Source organism: Athene cunicularia (assembly GCF_003259725.1).
Source record: "Athene cunicularia isolate RWA chromosome 4 unlocalized genomic scaffold, athCun1 chr4_part3, whole genome shotgun sequence".
In the NCBI taxonomy this organism is placed as follows: Eukaryota; Metazoa; Chordata; class Aves; order Strigiformes; family Strigidae; genus Athene; species Athene cunicularia.
In genome coordinates, this window is record NW_020799100.1 from 23,616,658 (window position 1) to 23,643,500 (window position 26,843).

General features: G+C 37.2%; 1 protein-coding gene across 1 annotated transcript; it reads right to left on the bottom strand.

Moving 5' to 3' along the window:
* Positions 1-1,171: 1,171 nt before the first annotated feature.
* On the bottom strand, positions 1,172-26,810 carry ZC3H12B (zinc finger CCCH-type containing 12B). The gene is made up of 6 exons (XM_026848904.1): positions 26,789-26,810; positions 12,986-13,760; positions 9,334-9,473; positions 8,380-8,614; positions 8,179-8,285; positions 1,172-7,577 (listed from the first exon to the last, which is right to left on the bottom strand). The coding sequence occupies exons 2-6, from the start codon at positions 13,594-13,596 to the stop codon at positions 6,157-6,159; spliced, it is 2,514 nt and encodes an 837-aa protein (XP_026704705.1). The 5' UTR covers positions 13,597-13,760; positions 26,789-26,810; the 3' UTR covers positions 1,172-6,156.
* Between the last annotated feature and the right edge of the window lie 33 nt (positions 26,811-26,843).

The window sequence follows — 26,843 nt, forward strand, 5'->3', positions numbered from 1 at the left end:
GGGGGGGGGAAGAGAAGTTGGGAATGGCTGGAGAAAAGAAACATAGATGCTTTGATTTTTAAAAAGTGAAGAAAGAGCTTCTACTAAAACAATGAAAGTGTAAAAGGTAGACAATTATGTATCGCTCTGTTCAGGATTATGAAACTTGGTCTTTGATCTGAATAATTCACAGGAGTAACAGTTTGTGGATACTTTTCCAAGTACCTGGCAAATGACAATGTTACTATGAGTAATACATAATAAATGCATAGATAACCTTAACATTTAAAGCCAGCCAGTTCAAATGACTTGCAAAGCAAGTAAGTAAAGAGCTATTCTATTTGGTACTTCTGAGGTCTGTCAGTGCAGACGTAACAGTTCAAAAAGGAAAGGGGTGATGCTGGCCAAATACTGTGCTATGTGAGATTATTTTTTTTTTTCCCCCGTTGGTAAAAGTTTACTTGGCTAATTACTTTCTTGGCTAGAAGCATATCCTGAGTGGGGATAGGAGACGCAATGTTGATGTAACCCGAAATCACTTGATTTTTCCTTTGCATTGGGCAGGACTTGTTGAGACTGCTTTCTCCCTGTAAATTATTGTCTTCAGACATTTTTTTTTTTTTAATGCCTGGGGAAGCTAACGGAAGGATTGGAGGTAGAAGCTGGGACTCTGTGGAGTAAGTCACGCAAACAGGAGTTGCTGAGGAAGTTCAGGCCTGGGTCCACGGCTTCTGTGGCCTGTGACCCCTTTTGGCTTTCTCCACTTGTTGAATTTCTTTCAAGTAATTGGACAGAGTAGTGGAACCAGTTAGGATAAATTGCTCCTGGCTATTCAAGTCTTTAATATTCTGTTTTCTCATTCCCAAAGGCAGCTACTCTGATAAGGACTCAGCTGGGGTTACAGTTTTGGGGAGAAAACCTGAACAGTAAGACTATCCTGTGGAATCTAATTAGTACTTGTTTTCAGGAGTGATGTACTTGAGGATGTAAATTAAGCACAAAGGGCCTGGGATTAGGAAAAGTCACCTTAGTAATACAGATATTTTATTGGTTTTGATTGGTTTGTGCTGTCCTCTGAATCACCTGGTTCCTGGCCCTCAAGAGAGCAAACATGGTGAGATGTTCAGGCAAATCTGGACAGACATGATCTTTGTGTATCATTTTCCTTTTGTTCGCTTTAGTGTGTGTGCGTCCCACCCCACCCCCAACAGTTTAAAGCAGTGGTAATAAATGACACTATCGCCTCCCCCCTAGTAAGGGAAATGAGTGTTTAAATAGCAAAAGAAAATCTGTGTAACACAGAGCTTGACAGAGGGTGTTGTTATGACAAGACAGCAGGACTTCTTCATCTGCTTGTTAAAGAAAAGTAAAACTTTTTCCTGTTCCTTCACAGATTTAAGCACAGATGGAAAATTATGTATGATTTCAAAATCTGGGTATTTTTCAGTAAATCAGCTAAAACTACTGAGAAATAATTTGGACAGACTACAAGTTGTTTTGGACAAAACATCTTTTGGGGGCTCTTGCCTAAAGAGTTACAAAATAAAAAGCTAGAAACAAATAATCCAATGGCTCTCAGTTTTATTAAATAAGCAAATTTTTTTATATATATAAAGTAGAACATGTTTCATGTTATTAAATAATTGTGCAAACCTTTTACATAGAGTGTGGGGGGGAACAGGTATGTAGTAGCCTATATTTCTTTTAGATTCTTCTCTCCATTCTTTTAATACATTTACAAACTTCAAATACCACAGACCAAAATCATAGCTATTGTATAATGGCTCTCCGAAAGCTAACCCACCACTGGCATGAGAATAACTGAAGTGATGGTGCACTTGTATTTTTCCAGTTTAAAGGTTGCAATAGAGTTAGTGAGGGCTGTGTCACACAGACAGGCCCTGGGCGTGTACGAGTACTAAAGCTGAGGACTCGCCACAGAAATAACAGTGACAGATCCAGCGATCTGAGCCCTGCAGTGCTAATGCTTCAGGCAAGTCAAATTGATATTTCAAGTCTGTGGAGCAAAGTCTCACAGAAATTATGCATTTCCTTCTCTTTAGCATGGAGTTTTAAAAACTGCGGTAGTCAAAATGCATTCCTTGAAATGTTCCTGTTTGTGGTTTGGTATACATACTGTCGCCAAGTGTTTTTTAACTGAATTATCTGGACAATTTCTTTGCACATTCTGAGTTGAAAAATGCCAAAATCCACAATTTGAGGCAAACTGGCATTAAAAGTATGTAGGGGGGAACTCACCTACATAGATGGTTTTGTTTTGTTTGGGTTTTTTTAATGAGGATCCTTCTGCTTGTTCTAAGCAACCACACCCACACCTTCTATTTTAAGTTTACAGTTAAAGCATTTTTACAAAAGCTAAACAGACTCATGCTAGTGAATGAATTACATGCAGCAGCAGCTAGAGCAGTGCACGCTTATTACTACAGAGATTTACGAATACCACATACTGGTTTAACATCCATTTTCACTCATTTTGTCATTAAGACTTACATTATATTTGGGTCAACCAAAAAAACCCAAAGAGATTTATAAAAGTTTACAACAATTAAACAGTAATGTTTAATTCTACAAATGAATAAAGCCACCGACTGCAGCTCAGTACAACAACAGGACTAACAATAGTGAAATCATCTATATGTACAATTTAATATCTTACTAACATGTAATTCTTACAAAAAACATTAAATAACTTAGACTGACATCCCATAAAACATTTGATTTTTTGATTCATGAATTTGTTATATACTTTTAAGTGACAAGTTATGTGAAAGCAATATAGCTAAAGATGAAAGATCATTAAATTGGAACTCCCAGAGAATGCTCTGGCCCCAGTAAAGCACTAACGTCTACTGCTTAACTCCTGCTGATTGCAGGGGGCCAGGATTTAACCTGCCCACTTTTTTTCTCTTCTAGAATTGTAATTTCATGGATTTTATTAAAATATAGTTTCTAGAACTGTTCTCTTACAGTTTTAAAAACATTTAAATACCATGCTCTCAAAAAGAGCATTTATACAAAGTCTTATATTTACAGTATAGACAGTTATGATCAGGTGTTCATAAGATTGACTCTTCCATGTAAGAAGAAATATAAGCTTATGCGCTGAAGATGAACATGTCAGTGTTTTGAATTGGCTTGTAAAACATATCTGAGAACAGATGTGGATGAGTGAATTATCACTTAAAGTAGTTGATTAGGAAAGACTACATCACATACAAAAGTTCTATTACCTCTAATGAGGACTAAACAAGCACAAAATTTGCAAATTATTTCCACAAGGCTACACTGCCTGTTCTGTAACTCTGTGCATGATAGATGCTAATAGCTTCTTAAAAAAAGGACAATTTGCCTTCAAAGTGCCTTAGGGAAATAGTATGCCGGGTTTGCATGGGCGCAGCATTCCCGTTGCTTAAAAAGGAAGTGTTCTATCAGTAAGACAAAAGTTAGTGAAAATTAAAATGACTAGACAAATCCTACAAAAATGAGTTATCTCCATAAACCACCCAACACTTCATACAGAAATTTCTGCTCAGTTTTCCATGTTAGAAAACATCAAAAACACCTACTAAGCCTCTCTTAAAATAGCTTATCTTTATAATTGGAGAAAAAGGGAACAGACATTTTTCTACATACAAATATTTAATTCCATGCAAGATGGAAAACATGAGTGTACAATAAACTTCATTTTATACCTAAATAATTTATAAATTAATCCATTAAGAATAAAGCAGGGTCTATAGCTATTATATTGTTACATTTTAAACACATGCAGATGAGTTAACAGCAACACTTTTACATAAAGTTTAGTGCAAGAATGTATCTGCTTCATAAATAGACTGAAGATAACCATGTGATGCTTTGAGGTGTACACACAGTATCTGTGCACATAATAAACTGGTTTTGAAAAGTTGTCCTTGTTTGTCTATAAACTACGAGTGCCCATTTTAAATAAAAAAGATCCATAATTATTCATGGGCTACTTCCCTGTGACACATGGTGTCACAAACATTGTGGTGAAAATGTAATACTGAAGTTAATCTAGAGATTTTTTTTTTTTTTTATACACAGTTTTTATACAATCAAGAAAAAGAGATACAATTTGTATCAACAAACAAAAGGTCATTTCTGGTTATTTGAGGCATTGCTCTCAGCTGCTTATTCCATGCAAGAGAAGAGAATAAGAATTAATTGCAAATTAAAAATATAAAATGCTGGTTAGTAAGAAATGTTTTTGAAAACTGGTCAAGAGTTAAATCTATTTTCCCTAACTATTACAAAATGGCTGAAGATCTTTTTCCCCCCCCATTAACAGAGGTGATAGCCAGCTAATTAAAACTTGTTATTTTTAAACACCAAGTAAATACAGAATCATCTTCAAGTTCATTAATTTTAAATGCATAATGACATGGTCATTATCTGTGTTACCTATCCTACACAAGAATGTTTATCCTGTCTGAAATGATATAACTATCAAATATCAGTAAATTAACTGTAGTTGCACCTGTAATTGTGGTTTGTTGTTGGTTTGGTTTGGTTTTTTTTTTTTTATGTGACAGGACCGTATTTTGTACATGATAAAGAGCCCACAAGATATTCTGAATCAAACCAACCATTACAGTAACACAAGTGGAGGAAATTATATAACTTTGTTCCTCAGACAAACAGATAACTAGAAAGCAGCATGCAAGCCATTATCAAAACACCAGAAACAACCCTGACTGCAGCCTCACGTTCCGTGTGTTTCACAGTAAGAAACATTTAGGCAGTGTCACACCTTCTCATGAAGAAACAAAAGGCCATAAACCAGGCCTTCTCAACTTTCATGAAAAAAACTACAGTAGAAGTCAACAAGTCCTAGCTCGAGACTTATCGAGTTAGTAATGGTTCGGAATGTTGCAATATACAGTGGATTCAAAAAAGGGCGTCCAGTCAGTGCAGCTTAAAAAACAATAAACGCCTCTTTCGGAGACATTTAGCTACAAAGTTCCCACCCTGAGCAAGGTATCAGTTGCGCAAACAATGCCACACAAAATTATCTCACCTGTTGAAACAGGAACTCTAAAAGCCTTCATGAGGCAAATGCACACCTTTGCGTGGATCTGAAGAGCAAAAACCGGGCCAGCTTTGCCACAAACCCAAACCGTAGCATCTCTGTTCAAGAAGCAGCCTTTCCCCTCCACTCCCTCCTCGACTTGATCTTGTGCAGCCATCCTGCGCGTTAGGCTCACACCAACACCATCCTCGCCCCCAGAGGAAGGGCTGTAGTTACTTGCTGATGAACTGCCATGTTAACATCCAGCTTGTGCTGCTTCAGATCGAGTAATCCAGTTTACATAAAACTGACAATTTACTTGCAGCTTGTCTAGTCATCTGGGCCAGCAGCTGTTCACTGCCCAGCTGAGAGGCAATTCTGAAGAGAGAAGCTACGGTTAAACTTCTTCTAGTTTATTGAACGGCGCTCACGCCTTCACACTCCTTAGTGTTTTGGTCCTAATTTAATAAAAGTATTTGGCTTCTGTTGGATTGAGCCAGTGTATTGGACAACGTAATAGATACTCAAACTCTTGGGGAACAGTTCTGAAATTTAAGTACCAACAAAAATATTGAAATTGAAAAGCTGAAATCAGTTCTTCCTTTTACAAACTGAGTATTTTAATTTTTGTCAAGTTTACTTATCCTTCAGTGTTTAATATGCCAGTAGGCAGTGTCAAATGACAAAGCTGAAACCCTGAAAGTCACCTGCGTGTGTATAGAGCATACTTTTAAAGGCCGATTAGGCATTTATAAGCAAATTGGAAGTGTACGCTAATACATGCAATATAATTGCTAACAATAACTTTGTAGTAACAGCTTTGAGACACTGAACGTGACATATTGTAGTTCTTAATGAGCTATCCATGCAGCAAGGTATGCATTTCCTATAAAATACTATTAAAAATCCCTATATTTAAAATCTTAAAATTTACAATACAATCAACTCTTATATAGTGCCTCAGCGCATATATATATATATATGATTGCTACTGTGTACAGAATTTTCTACTATCTTAGTAGAAAATATTTACAATAGATTGGCCCCTTCCTCCTTCATCATAAGTTTTCCTCCAGGTCCTATACACTATATAGCTCCATTTATCCAAAAGAGGCTGTAATGCTTTAACGCCCTGTTCTTAATTTGGCAACAATCATAGCTGCCAGCTGTTGTGCATCTGTCATGTGGGGATTCTTTTCCATCACAGAAAGGACAATGCTTGGAGGGAAAATATTGCAGAGGTTCTTGTATGTTTGATACTGATGTTCTGGGATGATATGAGGTTCCCGTGGCTCACCACATATCCCAATCCAGGGATTCCTCCAGAGCTGCTCCATCTTCTCAGGCATGCTTCTCACCATTACAGGCTCGTAACATGGCTGCATGAGGCTGTTACTCAGTGGATACGAGTGGTAGGTGTAGGAGTCTGATGCACACGGTAGTGGATCCCAACTAGCATGCTGCTCTCGGCAGAGAGGCGGTCTTCTCTGCCTTGTAGGGTTACTTTCATAAAGCCGTGAGTCAGAAATGCTGTCCATTCTTGTCATGACCAAGGCACGGCTTGGTTGTGCAGTTGACGGATGAACATTTTGAGGCACAGGGTATTCTCCTGGACAACTGGACCGTGCTCCAACAACTGGATGCTGGGCATGTAGGCCTAAGTGGGAAACTGACTGTTTGCGAAGGGCTTGCTTAGGCTCTTCGGGTCCGTAACTCTGAACTCTATTTAAGGCTTCATGGTAACCATGGGAAAAAGGCTGAAGACGATTTTGCGATGGCAGTCTGTGCATCTTCACATTGTCTTCTGGACTGGCATCTGCTACACCCAGATACAAGTCATTGTAAGAGGAATAAGAATCATTACTTGTATGGCTTAAGCAACTGTCAGGACAGGGGCTTGAGTTTCTAGAATACATCCCCTGGTCCATATCAGCCCCATAATAATCTGTGTTACGGATACTACTTATGCTCAAGTTGGAGAAATCACTGAGTAAGGAATAATAGCCATGGTCCCCCAAGGATTCATATTTGGGATACTGGTCGGTATAGCTAACTGAGGTGCCATGGCTATTGGTGACTAGTATAGGAGGATATTGCACACTGGACATATGTTCCAGTGAGGATTTCTGATGCATGAACTGTGAGGAACCTGGCACCGGACTGCTTGCAGAACGAGTATTTAATGCACCAGCTGCATGGCTTTTTGGTGGAGGGAGCGTTGGTACACTTAATGCAGAAACCAGAGACGGGACAGAGCTGGCCTCGGACTTCCGGGCTACTGATAACTTTTCCTCAGGCTCCACAGCTACTGCTCTAATGCTTGGATCTGACTGACGTTTTGGGGCAACGCGTTTCACTTCAGAACTGATTTCTCCTTTGGAGCTGGATGGCCCTGTGCCACATTTGGCCAAGGCTCCCTCACTCATAGTTTTCACAGCAGATAATTTGGCACTTATTCGAAGCTCATCCGCTACTGACCTTTGAGGCTGGTTTGCCCGTTCTGGGTGGTAATATTTACATTTGTGCCCATAGGTGCACTTTTTACCTGGAAGAAAAGTATTTTCAGGTTAAATAAACCAAAAAATGATCAACACCACCAGCTGCTATCTTTTTTTCTTTATATCTATCTTTCACCACTTCTCAGTAATAATATTTCTATGTTAGCCCCCTAAGGAATTAAATAAATAAATAAATAAATATATACATATATATATATATATATATATATAGAGTATATACAGGCAGCCACAGACTCTACCACCTGTATCAACATATATCACTGCACCAAGGGCAAGACACAGCACTTCTCTTCCTACTGGCTCATGATTTCAGTATTGACAACATGCTCAATGCTATGTAAACAGCTCTAACATTTTGTATAGTTATGAACCTCCTTCCCGGAAGACAAATCACAAGAAAATAGCAAAAGCTGTGTTATCCACAAGATAATCTGGTAATCCTTAATTCTCTGATACATTCTTTTTTTAGTATGTGTATGAAGGGTATAAAAATGGGCTATAGTGCTTGGATGGCAACACAAAAAATGGCTGCTCTTCCCCTCCCCCCCCCCAATAATGACAAAATGTTAATTAATTGCTTGCTTCACCTACCTTTGGATACAACAAATCAAGCTGACAAGCACTTACCATAAGGACACGGTTGTTTCTTATGTTCAGGAATAACTGGCCTTTTCCTTAAGAAATTTTCAAGGCTTGGACCATGGCGTCCTAAAGGATCATCAGGAGGCATAAATCTAAGGGGAGAGAAATGAAATTGTGAATTTCAGTTTTTTTACTGAGGATTCTGAGTTAACAAATTCCCTTACTTTTGAAGGAAAAAACCCATACTTGTCATTCACAAAAGAATACATCAGCAGCCGCTCCTCTATGAACTTCTTCCATTCTGGTTTTTCATTTTGAAGATCCCGATAGTTGTCGTTTGATACAATGATGCCATCTGAGTCAAAAGCAAGTTTTACTATGAATCGATCATCATAGCAAACTACTCTTCTTCCCTGAACTCTTCGAGATGGAGTGAAAACAAGAATCTTTTCTTTCTCCAATTTACGTAAGATTTCTTGATCTGTAAAATAATTTTAGTTGAGCAGTTTTAAAAGAAAAAAATGCAGCCTTTGAAATATGAAACTTCTTGCCCTCTTTTCTGACAAAGTATTTTGTCATTATGTTCATATACAGTCCCCATTATCATGAAAAAATACTGAAATGCAGAAAGCCATTTTACTTCTGAGGTTTCAAAGCACTGGGTAAATACTCAGTATTTAAGCTTCATAGCCACTCTTCTCCTCTGCCAACAACCAAGTACCTTTACTCAACCTTTCTGAACATGTCAAGAACTCAGCTGTTACTCTATTACAGTAGCCACCTTGTTAGCCTGGACTAAAACTAAAGTACTGACTATAGGTCAGAGAACATGCTGCCTCTTCAGTGTTCAGGATAATCCTACACTAAATGAGTCTCTGGCCTTGACACTACTTATTTTATACTTGCACAGCAACTAAGAATCCATTGCAACATGCTTGACAATGTTTGCTAATGGGAAAGTTAAGACAACTAATTCTAAGAACTGTTGACAGTGTAATGTTACAAAAAACCAGCACTGTTTACAGGTGCAGATACTTAAATGCTTGTTTCCTCACTAGTGGAATTGTTGTGTTCACAAGTGAACATGCAACCTCACATCAACAGCCCAGTATGTAGCACCCATCAGAAAGATGACATGGTTGTGTCTTGGTGCAATACTTCTTTTTCTTTTTAACCAAGGGGTCAAAGAATATCTGTTACCTGTAATTGGTGCATCAGGTCGAGACTGTTCTTTTCTCCATGCAGGTACAAACACAGTGATATCTTTATGTCCTTTTTCCAGGAACCAATCAACAGCTAGTTGAATTCCCCGACAGGAAAATCCTTCTTTATTCCCATGGCTGAAGAACATGCAAAAGTTTTAGAAACAGCAAGAACAAAATTTATATTTTAGTTTTTGTTTGTGGTGGTGTTTGGTTTTTTTTTCCTTCCAAAGCTGCCATGGTCTAAGAAGACAAAGTCTGTAAAGATATATAAATCTTTTTATTAGACCAGTTTGCATAACTGGAAAAAGACAATTGCCTAGAACTATTCAGCCATCAGATTACAGCGACAGTGCTACTTAAAACTGTAGAGATAGTGAAATTTCACTATCCCAAAATCAAAACCAAGTAAACATGAAGTTTTTCCACTTCTTCATTTGATAAGCTGAGCTAACGAAAAATACCACTTTCCCCAACAAACTGAGCTTACCTTAAATATTACCATAAAATGTTATTGATAATGAAAAAAGGAATGAACTAACAGTGCTGTCTGTCATGGGTGACAGGTGCTTTTAAACATCTAGATTAAAGAATGTATTTCTCTAATACTTATGTGCTGCATTTTTATTATATTTATTATTATTTATTAAGACTCTTTAAGGGAAAGAAAGAACTCTCAAAGTCGTATAAGCCCCACCCCCATCAAAAATTTGTTTGCTGAAACACAGAGGAGTCTATAAACCAGCACACAATTCAGATAACTTTTTAAATGGCCCAAGAAATTTCTGCAAAGGAAAAAAAAAATTCCTTAGAGAAGGAGAACCTTAATTATGTATCTTAGTCTACCTCATGGGTGTACCTATCTTGATTTGCTAAACATAGAGTAAACGAAAGAATCAGGTTTTAAATCCTCTCAGGAAGTAGTTTAGGAACTCCTGAATAATAAATAAGGACATACGTAGGAGAAAAAGATTCAGTTATAATAACTTCAGTAGTTCAACTACACAGGTAAGAGAGAGACACAGATCTTTGCAATATGGCTGGATTTCATATTTAGACTCAAGCCAACATTTTCTCTGTCTGAAAAACTGAGTGCATATATTACTGCTACACCACATAACTGAATAATAAAAACCTAACAGTTCTGGTTCTTTTCAGTTAATATTGTAACTACTTGAGGTGAAAAAATGGTCTGCCCTTCTTATTAACCCCCCCCCCCAAAAAAATGAAAACCAACTTTTGTTACATTTCGGTGTGGCTAGCAACTGAACTGCTTCCAAAATTCCATTTGAAAAGGGTAGACTAGTAGGCCATTGCCATGCTCCTTGATACAGACTCTTCAAAATTTGTTGATTCAGTTTTCCCCCCCCCTTTCTCAACACAGCTGCAATTTTTCATCAGCTGTGATATAAGTAATGCTGCCCGCCCCATTAGTTTGGCACCTACCAGTCACTATTTCTAAAGAGACTTCTATATTTTTCAAGAAAATCTATTAAATTCTCCAAATCATTCCATCCATTGCAGAAGGTGCTAACTGAATCACCTCAGCATTTGTACTGAGGAGTGGAATCCTCACCACAGAAGAGGGGGTGAATGGCCAGGTCAGGGAGGGTTACAGGACACTGCAGGGCCTCCTGGCCACACACCCCAGGGACGCTCCCTACTAGAAAAAAAACACAAGGGCAGCAGTGCTGGGCAAAAACACAGGAGAGGGGTCTGCTATAGCAGCCCTGGAGCGCTGGGGCAGTCTGTGCAGCCAGCTGTAATCAAGGAGGCTTCACAGTGCTGCGATGTACTCCTGCCATGACTCAGAGCAGCTGGCATCCGACTGTCCACAAAGTGGCATCCAGCTGCTGCGCCATCCTGTTCTAAGCCATTAGCTCCGTGTAGTATCCCCCAAAACTCTTCAAGAAAATTTAAACACTGAAAATTGAAATGACTCCATTTTCCATATATATAGCACCTTTCACTTACAACATACACCTTTTACCATGTAGGCAAGGCCTTCATTTGTATCATCAATAACTGCAGCATTTTTAAGTATGAGAAGTGTATAACCCTTGCACTTTTCAGATGTTCTCAGTCTGTAGAGCAGATGCTGCATAATTAAGAGATTTGCATCTTACTAAACTTGTCTTTAGCATTATTCTATGGATCATCATTCAAAATTTTACTTCAGTAGTGTTGTTGTTATTATTGAACAACTTCACAGATTACTGCAAGGTGCATGCTCTTCCCTGGCTCAAAATGCTACATAAAGCAACACTGAAAGAGACCAAAGGCAGACAGATCTAAGACCATCTGTAAAACTAAGGCCTGTGGATCACCAGTGTAATCCAAATCCAAATCTGTTCAACATAACGAATACAGAAGTCACAATGTTACTAAAGCATTTTTCTTTAGATTTTTGTACATTTCAGATTTTTCAGATTTTAATATCCTTTAAAATTTTCAAATGCATATGCATTTTATGAGTTGAACTCAATGATCCTTAGGGGTCCCTTCCACCTTGAGATATTCTGCAATTATATAAATAGAGCATCAGTTCTAAGCTATGCAACAGTAAGAGTACACACACACACTTTTCTCCAGTTGCTACCACATTACACTCAGAAGTAACTCCAGCAGTACAGAGACTGCAAATTGAACAGGCACAGAAAAAAAAACAAAAGAAAAAAGTTAAATCCAGTATTGATGATGTTGCTTTAGAGAAACAGCTTTTAGATTGATGTAACCACAACTCGGCACTGGAAAATCCTGTATATAAGATTCTTACAGGATTTGGGTGGGTTTATGTATTTCAAAATTCAGAGTCCTCAATACACCTATAAAAATCTGAATTTTCTTAATACATTGAAAAAAAAAATCATTCAGGTCACAAATTTCTTTCAGAGCAGAAAGCTGATACCAAAGGAAATCTAGTGTGCAAACACTACCTGAAGAAATCTTTGTATCCACTCAACACTCAGACTGTTTAAAGAACTCCCTCATAGAAAATCATATTTTCTCAATTATAAACAAACCATTGGCTAGCTGAACTGTGTACTCTACAGACATGCTCAGAAGTGGCACAGGACAGATAACTCTTGAGCTAGTGTTGTCCCAAGCAGACAAGTGCACATGTCTGAAACTACAAGCACCACAGCTGTGAGTCAGCAAGTTCAGCTCATGCCTATCCCTGTCCTGACACAGCTGAATTGCTTTAAATTCTGAGCAGGCTTGATCAGCAGGAGCTCAAATACCCTCAAGTCCACTACTTATCATCAGCATACACTGCATGGCATTTTGGAAAGAACCAGGTTTTCCTCCCCTTTCTGGTTGCCTCTGGGCATTCAAGAAAAATAATTTTCAACATTGTTCAAGGACAAAAAAATTAAACCCATCCACACAAAAGCATACTACAGCTAGATTGCTCAAACAAAAGATGTGAGGGGAGAACTTGGTTTGAAAAGTGGGGAGGTGAATTAGAACATAGATTATATATAAAGGAGTAAGGGCATAATTAAAAGCCTGGACTAAAGAGTGCATAAAAATGGATGTATTATCAGTGTAAATACACTACATGACTTAGAATTACTGTGCCATCAGTACTGATTTTTCTTGTATTTTAGTGATTTATCCTTTTCAAATGTCTTGACAGAGAGACCCACCTCATAGCCACGTTGCTTCCATCAATGACAATTGGCCTTAAGTTATCACTGTTATCAACAACTTCGTCTTCAAGCGACAATTCAGGGCTTGCTATTTCCTTTGGGCAAGGGCCTCTTGGCACCAGAGTACTAGTGGTACTGCTGGCACTGCTTTGTCCCTCTGATTCACTTTTGTTGCCAAGTCTCACAAGCTCTGCCAGAACATCATTGATGAGTGCATCTGCTCCCAATTTATTCAGTACAGCCTGGATCTGATCTCCTGCGTACCCAAGCTTTAAAGCAAAATCCATTTTAGCTTGGTATTCCTTGTCCAAATTAGTTTTGCATTCGTCTAGCTTCACGTCTTGTGTGATACTGCTCTGTGAAAAACTTGGGCGATCCAAACAAGGGGACCGACAGAGTGGCCGATGTGGTTTAGTGGAAACCTCCTTTTCTCTCCACTGAGTGTTGCTACAGCTGCTTCTCAAGTATGGTTGCTCAGGTTCACTTTCTGAGCTCGTCCATTCCTCAGATTCAGCACTGCATTCCCCAGCATCTTGTTCCACATTTCTGTCTTCTCTGGAGTGCCTCTTCTCCATTTTCAGCTTCCCTACCATAGACCAGGCTGTCATCACGTTCAGCTTCCAGCCAGAGAGCTCAGTTCTCTTTCATTTCCAAAGCCACCTGGAATTCATGCTCAGTTGCATTGTGTTGGCCAATTAAGAGTTTACACGAGGCTGGAGTTAATTTGCCTTGCTTACTATGTTCTGGCATAAACAACACCAACATGAAGTTCCTTTGGGGGGAAAAAAAAATAAAATTAGCTTTTGACAAATTCTGCAAAATACTCAACTACAATGATTGTGTTTACAAGTCAGTAGAGGTCCCTAGTCATTCACATTTCTGTGTAAAAATCGAACATTATAAAGCATATAATTATGTTGCCTCCTTAATCACAAATTAAACTCTTTCCCTCCCCCAGCTACTCTACACACACACACACACACACACAAAATTACACTTCCCACACAATAAACTTACGGCTGGAATTAATGGAGTATCTTAGTAATATTTAAAGATAATAAAATAGAAAAGGGTAACCCCACCACTTTCACTAGAAACATGTCTTTACAGCCTTCTACTGCAGGAAAACTGTATGCAGGAAAACTGTTCCAGTATGCACAAAATTTAACACAAATATTTCAGCTTCTTTCAGTAAGGGCAAGTTACTATCAGAACCAACAAGTTAAGTTTGCTGCAAGCTGGCAGCTAGACATGTAAAGGTCAATAACAAGATGCACGAAGGTTCTATATGACCATCATTTTGTGCTCTGTTTACTGTACCTACTGTGCTGAAAATTCCATAATCAAGGCTAGATATTACTGCATTTTGTCAGAAAGTCAGGATAGACACTCACAATTCTTGTCCTATACCAGTAGAAAAACTGTACAAGGAATTCTAGTGAGCGGTCTGACAAACCAGAAGATTCAAGTGACCTGTGAAGGGCTGAACTGAGCCTTTGAAAAATAGTTCTTAAAAAGGAATTGCATCTACAGCAATGCAAATTTTAGATAAAGTGGTAAGCTAAGACCTAGATATAAATGCAGGTAACTAGAGATGATTGGATTAACAAAGTAATCAGCTGGAGTCCTACTTTCAGAAAGCTGCAAGTCTCACTTAAAAAAAAAAAAAAAAAAAAAAAAAAAAAAAAAAAAGCAGCATAACATTTGGGGGGGTGGGGTGTTGGTCACTATTGTAACTAAGAATAAATTTATATCTCTTTCATGCACCTTTTTCATCTCCTCTCATGTCTCTTCCGCTCCTTCAGTCTGTGAGCAAGCATTAAAAGAAGACAACATTTTCCTCAAAACACCATAAGCTCTCAACCAAGTATATGAATTATTTATATACAGGACATTATCAAATACACTTGGATTCAAAGTCCTTTTAAAAATCAGATTACCATCTCTCCAAGAGACCACAGTGTCTCTTATTCAATTTACTGTGGTCTACGAAAACAGCAAATAATAGGAAAAATACTCCCTTAATGTAGAGCAGTGTATCTCCCTTGATGTACAGTAATGCCAAATCTAGGTACTAAAATAAGTATTAGAATCTGTCTTGGGGGAAAGTTGTGTCTAGTGTAGCTACAAAAAGAGCATCTCTGACATTGTTTATTATATTATTTATTTATTTTTCTTCCTAAAAAAAAACTTTAAACACAGAATGAAGTTTGGTAGATACTAAAATCAAGAGAATAATAATAGAAATGCTGATATGCATGGATATATTAATTTAGTGATGTAAAACAAATATAATAAACATAAACCCAAAATCTTACATATTAAAACTGTCTTTAAAAAGAAAAACTGATCTGCGCTTTTTTTTGTTTCCTAAAAGACAGTATGGACATTTTACTCTGCATTATAAACCACTAAAGAAAAATGAAAGAAACACCAGCGTGCACATAAATCAAAGCTTATTCAGTCTGAGTTTTTGTATCCCTTCATTTTTAGCTCATAAGATGCTGAAAATCATAGCCCCTGATACATCACTGGTAAAGCTTTCTTCCTTGACTGTTTCCCTACATTAAATGGTGGTTTTCTGTTGCCTATCAGAGTATTTCTCTGGAAGAGTGGTAAAATTTGATAATCAAAACCATAAAAATATCAAAGGATCTCTAAAACAGGTCCCCTATTGGCCCAATAACAACAAGAAAACCCTAAAATTGTCTCAAAGTGAAACAAAGATTATTAATCCATGAAACATTTACACAGTAATATCTAATTACCTTAAAGAGGCCAAACAGTAACATTCTTCAAGACTGCACTCTAATTTGTGCTCTTTAGTTATACATTTACATACTGGTGGAGATGGCAGGTATATATCCAGAATACAACGAACTTCAATCTGCCTTTCCAGTGACAGTGGAAAGTACCTACCTACCTACCTACTAAAGGTAGGTATTTTAAGAATATGTACATTTACAAATGAGCGATACTGGGTAAAAATTTTAGACTGAAATTTGATTTACTTGCACTCTTTGTTTGCTTTGGGGATAAAGATCTTTCATATTCTGTTCAATTCTCTTGTGGCCTCTCGAGAGTGGCTAAGAGGGAATTATTCCCATCATTAACTGTACAATGGGAAAAAATGGTTTAGAAGAAAAAAAGAGAATATTCTAAAATACAGTCCTAGTTCCCATATCATATGAAGCACAGTCTGAGTGAAAATTTCTTTTGATGAACATCAAGATTTTCCACTACAACTGGGTGGTTCTTAAGTAAGCAAGAAAAGCACGTAGCAAAGGTGGCTAGCTTGGCCAGTAGTAACATTAATGGTCTCAAAATTACTCCGAACGGTGCCAGATGTAATGACTCTCACTTGTTTATGCTCTTTTTGTGATGCACATACATGAAAACACAAACATGCATGCAGAGAGGGCTGGTCAAAAGCCTAGTTTGCTTCGGAAATCCAGTTAATTAAAGAAACTGCTAATCGCTTATCTAAAAAAACCTAAAAGGCCAAGCTTTGAGTCAACCAATGCTATTTTTTAATGAAGAACCATCAGATTCTAAGTCCTTTACGCAATATGGAATAAAAAATGTTTCCTTTCATTAGAATGGAAATTCCAGTGTTTATTAGGTTTAGATTAGACTGAGATGGGGTTGTTCTTTAATACTATCCATTCAAAGAGTATCCCTCTAAATACTTAGATATCATTATTATTATTATTATAGTACTCTCATTTCATCTGAGGTGATTTTCTCTCACATAGCACTAAGAGCAGTATATTTACAACCGAAGTACTTGCCAACATAGACTTATTAATGATCTTAATTTGGAATGGATGATAATTAGGTCTCATGTATAATCTTGTACCTTAACAAAACTAAAACAAAGGATATAAAAATTATTATAAAAGAAGATTAAAAAGTTAACAACCCACTGCACCCTCATCTTACAAAATACTACTGCACTAAGGAACACTTTACGATATCTGCAGTAAGACTCACTTTTTCAAATTTATGACACTGTGGTGTTTTGGCACCACACAAAGAACAGCATAATTCTGTTGATCCAAGTTTAAAGATCTCAATTCTTTATCACAAGTTGTCACCATTTCTTTAAGCATAATGTCACAAGAATGGTTTTGGCTTTTGTTAAATATGCCTGTTTTTCCACCTCTAGTAAATACTCCTAAACCCTTTGCCAGTGAAAATCTCGTAAGAATGATCACCCATAGGTTCTCTCAGAACTGGAAAGAGCTTTGAAAGTATGATGAAGAGAAAGGAGGTTGTTTAGGTTTTCAAATTTACTGTTAACTTCTCCTTTGGTTTTATTTCAGCAAATTATCTTCCAGAAGTAAACCATTTAAACCAACTGTAAGAGGACCAAATTTACATTCTCTTACAAACAAGTATGTATTTACACTACAAGCATAATATGTTCTTTCCCAACTGGAAATTAAATCAAAGAGACTTGATATTTTTTTTTTAACAGTAACAAAATAATCTTTTTTTTTTTTTTTTGGTAAACGACAACTATACAAGTTTTGCTCTTAATTTCTTTCCCTCTTTCTTAGCTGGAAAACAATATATCTTATCTGCATATAAACTGATTTCACCATTTTGTTGCACTGGCACAATTCCACATGCATATGTCTATTTTCTGTTATTTAACACCATATAAACAATTTATAATACATTTAATTTGTCCTTCCCTGAAAGTAAGACCTTATTTTAACAAAAAGATAGTTTTATTATAGTCTGATCTGAATAACTGTGAATTCAAAAATTATTTAAAATATAAACAAGGAAACTTAAGAACAACTACTATCACTGCTGCTGGCATACTCACTTCTGTCATGCTTACAAAGGAAGCGGCTCAGATACAGAAACAATCCGTGTTAGGAAGCAGTACTGTGTATCTAGGACTGCTCTCTGCCAGTCCTTAGGCTGTCATTTACTAGTCTTTGTTTGCGAGTGATAGATTGGTGGACCTATTATGAAAGCTCACTCTATGGAAACACCCACTTCTATGATTCATCTTGGAGTTTCTTCCCTTTTTTTTTTATTACTTTCAGCCTTCGGTTGAAAGCCACACTAGGGAAATTTTAGCTGTCTCACCCCTCCCTTGCATAGAAGTGGAAAATATTTGGTCTCTGACATAATGATCACCATTATCTTTCAAATATTTGAGATGGGAAATGAAAAATCTGCTAAAAAAGAAATTAATTTCTAGGTATCTTCAAACTATTTAAAAAATAAATCACAGCATTTTATAAAAATCCTCTCTTCATATCCATCTAGAATCTTGTGAGGGAAGCACTGAAAGTCAAAAGGTCCTGTCTGTACCAACTGTAGTCACTTCTACCAAGATATATCACAGATCTTCCACAAAAAAAGACATTGTAACTTCTGGAAAAGTAAGGAGGTTTTCCCCATTTTCTTCAAACATCCAGCACACAAAGTCGATTTCTGAAAAGGCCATTTTTGCCAAATAGTTTAGATAAGCTGTTTTAGCATCAACTGCCATGTTGACAAAACATGAGGCAGGCAGTCTACATAGCCTCTCTCTTCAACCCTGTACACTTCCATACAAAGAGGTCCTAGGAAACAAGTCAGCTTGCCCTGAAGCCTCTCCACCTTTAGCTAGTCATTTAAGCTCAGTGACTTCAATTCACCTCCTATCTCAGCTGTACAACTCTTTCTTTTGCAACAATGAAATTAAAGAAGTTGCTGATTAAAAAACTTAAGTAAGAACTTACGAAGCTCCTTTAAAAGAAGCTTGCTGCTGCCAGGAAATAAAGAATGAATGAGATACTGACCGGATTCTATCTTGCTACCTTAAATAAAAGAAGGGCCCAAGGAAGAGTTGTGGCTACTGCTCTTTACACCTTCTCACAGGAAAGGTGAAATGGTGTTAAGCAGATACAAGATTAACATTTTATCTTGACATTAAGTCAAGTCCAAATCCTGGTCTTTACTGTTCTTACAATTTCTAACTCATTTTTGAGCTAGTTTTGGGTATTTTATTAAGCTTTCATGAGTAGCTTGTCTTGTCTTCCCCTCACTACCTCTTCACCTAAAATGAAGTTGTTGCTTCACTGTTTGTATCTGTTGCCATTGAAGCCTAACCTAATAAAGAATTTAAAATCCATTTATAGTTGCTAGCATTGTTTCCTGCTTCATACACCGCTTATAGATTCTTAAGTATCACTTGTCAAATACACGCCACATACTGCACCAAATAACTACGGTTTGTGTTCAGGAAACCCTGAGCAGCTGCACAGCCCCAGCTGCAGCCATTAGCAAGGCTGCGCATGTCATCCCAGGTCACACACACGGCCAGCCACACAGACGTACACAAACACTCAGCACTCACACAAGAGCCAGCACTACTAATGGCCTCATCTTGTTCCCTCTCTGCTGATAAAGAGGAAAGTCCGTTATCGGGACAGACATACATACATATGCATTGAGTTTACATGGCAAGATTTCAGTAGTGGAGGAGCTGCAGGGGTGGCTTCTGTGAGAAGAGACCAGGAGCTGCCCCCATGTCGGACAAAGCCAGTCTCAGTCAGCTCCAAGAGAGACCTGCCACTGGCCAAAGCTGAAACCATCAGCGATGTTGGTTGAACCTCTGTCTCTCTCAGCCTCCCCTGTTACATCCTCCAGACAGAACCAGCACTCTCAGTCGACCCCCAGACCTTACAGTCTCTCCAGCAGTTGGCCTGGACCTGCTGCTCCCTCTGGTAGCCAACTCTTCCTGTTGTCTCACTCCACAGATACACACATAGAGGAGGCTTCCTAGCCACTTAAACATCTTGCCAGCTAGTTCAGCTTGATTATTTGCTAGCAGTCATGCACCAACGTGCATACCCTCCACTTGCTTGCACCACAGACACACAGGTCCCTAGAGGGCCCCTAACCTACAAAAAAACAGTTTATTGTGAAGACAGGACAGTGTGCTGGCCAGGTTCATAACACAGCCAGACAAGCATACTGATCACCAAGCCCTTTGCAGGCAACCTGTCCCTTTTATCCCCTTATCTCTCTATTTTCCCATGGTGGTTCCTTCACAGATCATCTTGAAATGTCCATTCTCTCCCCTGACCCCTACAATGTGTTTGGTTCCTCCCCATACTTTGCAAGCTGGATGCAATCACAAAATGCTCTTTCCTTGCACCCCTCAACTGTGCCCCACACCCGTTCAGTCTCCGAGATGGTCCAGACAGCCTCAACCCTTAGTCAACTCATTGTGATGAGTGTCGCCTCCAGAGTGCAGAGCTGATGGCTCTCCTATGACAGCCTCCAGAGAAATCTGTGCTGGGCCACCATTCCTCTGACTGCCTTGCTGGGTGGGGATCCCTTGCCTGTCATTGTGACCCCATCCTCCTTTGCAGTTGTGGAGACGAGCCTTTTATCACACACTGTAACAGTTTATTTCAAACATTTCAGGCCAGAATCATTTTTTATTATGTGTATATAAATATCTACATCTTCACTACTTGAGCTAAGTAATTTGTTGCAAGTATTTCTGTTAGAATGTTTTCCATACAGCTGAAGGACAATCAAATATTCTAGCATCATAAACAAAAGCTTAGAAAAGGTTCAAACAGCAAAAGCTAGATCTAGTACTATGAATATTTAAGAACTGCAATGTAAATGATAAGTATTACTTCAATATTACACATTTCTCTCAACTTAAATACCACGTTTTGTCCAAATATTGTAATTTTGCCTTTAAATTATTTTATAAAGTACAAAACAAAAATACATTGCAAAGAACTTAACATCTGAATGAATGTACCTTTGTTTCTGAGCTACAAGCCTTTGTTACTAGCAACTGTACAAAGCACACATGTGGTGCACTTAAACCTGCAAAGTTCCATATTTTGTAAAGGAAACAGGTAGAGACATATATATTCAACTTCTTTTTTAACAATTGCATCAGGTCCCACATGATTCATTTTTTGAATCAGCAAAGTCACCACTAAATTTTTCTACAATAAAAGAGATGAAGTAAAGATAATATCCAAACTTTAAAGTGATAGCATGTACATAATATGCATAATTTGTATGCATATATTCTAAAAGAAAGTACATGCAAAAAAAAAATAATATATATATATATATTTTTTTTTTTTTTTTTTTTTTAATGAAAGATGATTTGGTAGTTCACGTTTTCCACATTCATACGAAAACAACTCCTGGCAATTAATCTTCCTCCTGCTTTCCACTTTAAGTGACAAAGTTCATAATTTCTTTGATACATGTAAAAACAACCATTATCAGCGCCACATGTGCAAGAGAACTTCCAGACAGTAGCAACATATGTATGCAGTTAACTCACTCGCATTTAGACTAAAAAAGCTCAAAGCTGCAACGGTATAATTTTTTTTTGTTTTCCACACTGCACTTCTCAGAAATTCAAACACCTCATCTTGCAAAGTACTCACAATAATGAATTTCTTTTCTTTTCGATTTACGTTATCTATCAGTGATAGTACAACTGTACCTAGGGATCCTAACTCTATAGTCCCTGCCCAAAAGAAAATACAATCTAGAATTATGACAGGCTATGAATGACTTAAGTGATAACTGGAGTATCAGAAACATTTTGGTAATGTTTCAGTTCACTGTTTGTTCAGACACCTTTAGAAGGTAGTACTTTGTGCGCACACTAAGGGAGTTTATGGAGAGGTTTTAAAGGGGCAAGTGGAAAGAAATCATACATTTAATATGCACATGTGCAAACATATACATACACATCAAAATAAGCAGCTTAGTAAAGGATCTCAGTATGAAGTGAGAGCCTGGATAAATGTTTTGGTGGATTAACAGAAACAGAAGACTCAATCTCCCCATCCATAACACTGAGAAATCTCAGAAGTAGTCTGGTTGCATGGCTCTAAGAAAATTGCCAACTCTAAGAGGACTCCTAGATTTCAGGCCCACATGTCCAGAAGAAATGAAAGCAGCATTTCATCCATTTTCAGTTGAAATCAGAAGCTGAACGTTTAGGGGGAATTGTAAAATTCTACTCAAGCCAGAAGGCTGAGCAAAAGGAGAAGATCTGTAGATGAGAAATTTGTGAAACAAATAAACAGTTCAAGCCATTTGATTTAACTCCTCAGTAACATGGTATAGAATAAAGACTGAAAGGAGACAATGATGAAACTCTGGAACCTTTTACAGAAGGAAGAAGGATGGGAAGAGGAGGATAAAGTGAAGAAACAAAGTGATAAACTCAACTGCATACTAAGTCAGCCTGCAAACACAGTCTGTATCAGGTAGTGTCAGACTGAATAGTACAAGAGTGAACTCTGGATTACGTTTAATCTAGCGCAAGCAATTCATGTCTCATGTAGAACAAAATTACAGCTTTCAGGCAAAGCCAGGGATATCTTAGCTGAGCTCTATTTCTGGAAGCAATAGGTGATCCACTGAGAATTCTCTATTATCTCTTTGCCTTTATGCTCACTTTGCCCTTAAATGCACAGAAAAAAAGTTACTGGAAAAAAAGCACCAATAATCAGTTTACAGAACTATCATTACAGATAATTTTCCACTTTTTTGTTTTGTTATTGCTTATACAGTACACTTTTTAGAGTCAATATAGATGCATTAAAGAGTTTATCACACAGCAGTAAATTAAGAAAAAAATATATACTTACAAGGAAAACCAGAACAAACATTAAAAAACATAAATAATTAGTAACACTTGATTTTGCTGATAGCTACAAAATTGAGAAATGAGTCACCGTGCCTCAAAATTTTCTCAAAGATAGAATAAAAGCTCATCTCACAGACCAGAAACAGTAACGTTGTATTGCTGAAATTTTAGTGTTTATTCAGTATGACTTACATTCTCTCCAAAGACAGCCAAACATGAACACACACTTAAGGAGAGAAAACAAAGCTATCACCAATTCCTGATTTGAAGGTATCATAACTCAGAAATATATATACCGCAGCTTTAAAATTTTAATTCTCATGACATGCATTGCTAAGCAACCAAGTTTTCTTACTAAACACCTCTTTCAGCACAGTCACGACTGACTAGTAGAATTGATAATGTGATTCAGAGAAGAGAGTGAGGCAAAATTATCTATATTTTGTTCATAAAGGACCAAACTGAAAGCATCTAGTTAATTTTGCTGGTATTGAAACAGAGGAAAATGTCTGCTCAGTAATAAAGTACTGTAATATTTATGAAAAATACTTGGGAATTATTTAACAATTACTATTTGAATTACAATGACTATTAAAGAGCTGGTGCTAGAAATACTCTATTCAAAGACTGTTCACCTCGGTAGGACCACAGAATCAAAGACGACAGGAGAAAGAATGGCTCTAACAACTTCTTTTGGTCCCTTATGACACTATCTTTCCACCACCTCAGTGTGCTCTGAGCCATGCCCTTCAAAGGGGCAATTATATGATGCACACATCTATTACGAGGAAGAATCTCGAAATGAAAAGTATTTCGTTAACTCCTTTCATCAATTTTTCATCAACTTCTAAGCAGCTGTACTTGTTTTCTATCATTGCAGATATAAAATGTAAAATACATTAACAAAACCAAAAAAACCCAAGTACTTTCTCAAACATCTCTCTCACCCAGATAATAAATACATATGACAATGATACTATAGTATTTATTTTAAGGAGGGGGAAGATTGTTTGCTTGCCCTTGTGTATTTTTGAGGTACATGTAGTTAATTTTTCTTTTTTTGGTAACACTCCAAGGAAAAAAAATAAATCTAACTGAATAGCAACACATGAAATAGTAACATCTAGTGGAGTTCCATATGCACAGTGAGGAATAAATATTGCAAATTTCTCCTTTTGTATTTCTTAAACTGTCAGATAAACACCTTCACAAGAATTAAAAATCCTGGCATATTTTTTATTTTAAAAAATCAGTTATTCCCTCATGGCTTCAGCATGAATTTTGATGTCCTAGTATCTCTCTTCATTTCACTAACATATTTATCATGCTCCTCTGTACAGATCCCTCCCTGTAAGACAGGCATACAGAAGAGGCACCTTTCTGCAAGAAGGCTGTTCTAAACAACAGCCAAGCTTTTGAGTACTGTGGCTATTTCTTACATCATCAGAAACTGACTTAAGTACACAAAGATATATATACCCTAATTTTCATGTAGCTAGCTCAGGCACAAAGCGCAACAAAATCATAACAACATGGACTTTCACACAGACTGTAAACCTACCACAATCCCAGGTTACTTATTGTACAACACGTGAATGAATGAAATTCCTTCCAGCCCCTTCACAACTAAACAACAGGTATACTACATACCTACTACAACTACACCTCATGATCAGTGGGTAGACAGTGTATAAGCCTACTAACATAAACGCTGACAACTTCCTGGCTACACACATACCAATTACGGTCTAAAACCAGGAAAACAATCCGAGTAGAAACAAATAGGAAGCAAAGTATTTTTTAAAATTATTCAGTATTCTGAGACACTACATCCAACAGGACCTGCAACACTGCGATGTGCCACAGCACAGACTAGTGGTTACACTACCGACAGGTTCTCAGAGAACTTTTGGTGATCTTTAAAAACTTCCCCAACATATGACTAATTGCTGTTTTAAAGACAATTTGGGCCTGCAGCACAAAAAGCACCAAACCTGAAATGCACTGCACAGGTTTTCAGGAATGTGACAAAACAGTATTTATTAGGCAGCTGTTATTGTCAGAGGACATAGACAAAGAGCAGCTCAAGATACACAGATGGAACTGGACTTTGGATTAGTCTTTAATTTTGAAAACTGCACTTCTACAGTGCTCGTGAAAAAAATGACACAACTAAACATTGGTGTTTTCATGGCATTAAAGACACAACCTTCTTGCTGTATTCTTATTTCAGGAGTGGCACAGATATTACACATTACTGCTTTGAATATTTTCTGCGATAGTGAACTATTTTATCTATTAAGAAAGAAGCACTTAAAGCTGACAAAGTATGTGAGTCACAAATAAAAATGGTAGCTTTTTCTCATTCTAATTATACACTTAGGTGGTACACATCTGCTGGGACAGATTCACAACTGAATAAAAGCAGAAAATATTCTAAAATTAACATTTGAGTATTTTGGAATGGATTAAAAAATAATTGAAAGAGCTGTGCTGCATGACATTATGTGCAATTATCTTTTGTCCTTAAGAAAAAGGATTAGTGATTTGTAACATTTTGTCTGTGTGTTTTTACACTTTGAACTACTAGATTTCCATATTTATCATTATTTTAAACAGAGATAACAGGAATACATTACAGTTTACACACACACACCATAATAATACATCTGTTGTAATTCAACAGGAATTAATCACTTTCATCAATTTATTTTTTGAACCTTAGAATGAATTATTTTCAGCATGTAACAAATGAGGTAGCTTAGCATGTTTCATTTTCATTTACTGTGTCAAGTGTTGCAAGACTGTAGGTAAACAGGATAAAATAGGCTTTGCAGATAATTTTCCTATTTAAGCTGGCCATTTTGAAATTAAACTCCAACACGTGATGCTTTTGTGAAAATACAATATTCATAATTTGTAGTCACAGTTTCAAGTGCACCTCTCGATAATGTCAAGAAGATCACATGACCAAGCACTCTGAATTTATCTAGCAGGACCTGGAATAAAAAGTTCTGCCCTTTTATACCTTTTAAAACTGTATTTTACATAGTCTTATTAAGACTGTCCTAAGAGCTGTTGTACTTAGCAAGCAACACTCATTTAAGCATCAACTAATTGACAGATAGATGTATAGCACATATATTCTGATACAGCTTCCACAAAAGTCCAAAATATATACAAGTCATGCCGCAAAGGAAAACAACTGTATCAGTCTTTAACCAAGACAAAAGCAGCTGGCTTTTGATGCAAATATCTGGCATTAGCCACTTATAGTACTTATAGCTCACTGAGGAACAAGGAATCTTCCTCATTTAAAAGGAATACTCTTATTTTAAGATACTTAAAATGAACACATGTTCAAATACTTCTTGTACCTTTTAATCTAATAAATTAGACCAACTCGCTTCTCCGTTCTAGAAGAGCTGGTCGAAACTAAAGACCTGAGCACAGATCTACAGCTCCTTTATACATCTAGAGACACATATAATCAGTATTCCCAGAGTAGGCACTAAGTCAAATAGCATTTTTAACAGAAGTATTAAAATGGCAAATCACGGTTTTTAGTCCCTTGATAATGAGCCATATAAATGACAGCATTTTGATTCAGCTTAATGGATTTTTTTTTCTTACCTTACTATGCAATGTCAGTCTCAACACATTAATAGGAAGTTTCAACACTGTCATTTTGATGGAGAAACCTTAAATTTACACAAATCTAAGGCCTAATATTGTATAGCCTTTTATCAAGCCAAACAGAACAACATCAAGAAAAATATTTTACTTTTTCTACTCATTATGACTTCTCTGAAATAAAACACTGATATACATTAAGTCTAAAGTAAAGTACAAGTAGGTAACACCAGAGGTGAACACCTTTGTCCTTAAAATTAATATCAAAGCCACAGCTGAGAAACAGCCTGCTGGCTATGGATAGTAATAACTTATATTTAGAAGCCTCCTCCTTTCTGAGTCAATTCAGATGTAGTATCTTAAAAGAAAAGCAAATTTGCCATTTTTGTTTCTGCATCTGTCTCTCTCCCTCCCTTAACCACCTTTGAAGGAGAACAATGAGGAATGTGACTTAGCACACTTCTGTTACAGAGGCAAAAAGCAAAGGAAGATTTTCAGCACTGACTCACCAGTTAAGATGAATGTAATCATCATCATCACCCAGCCTTGAAGGGGATATTCTTT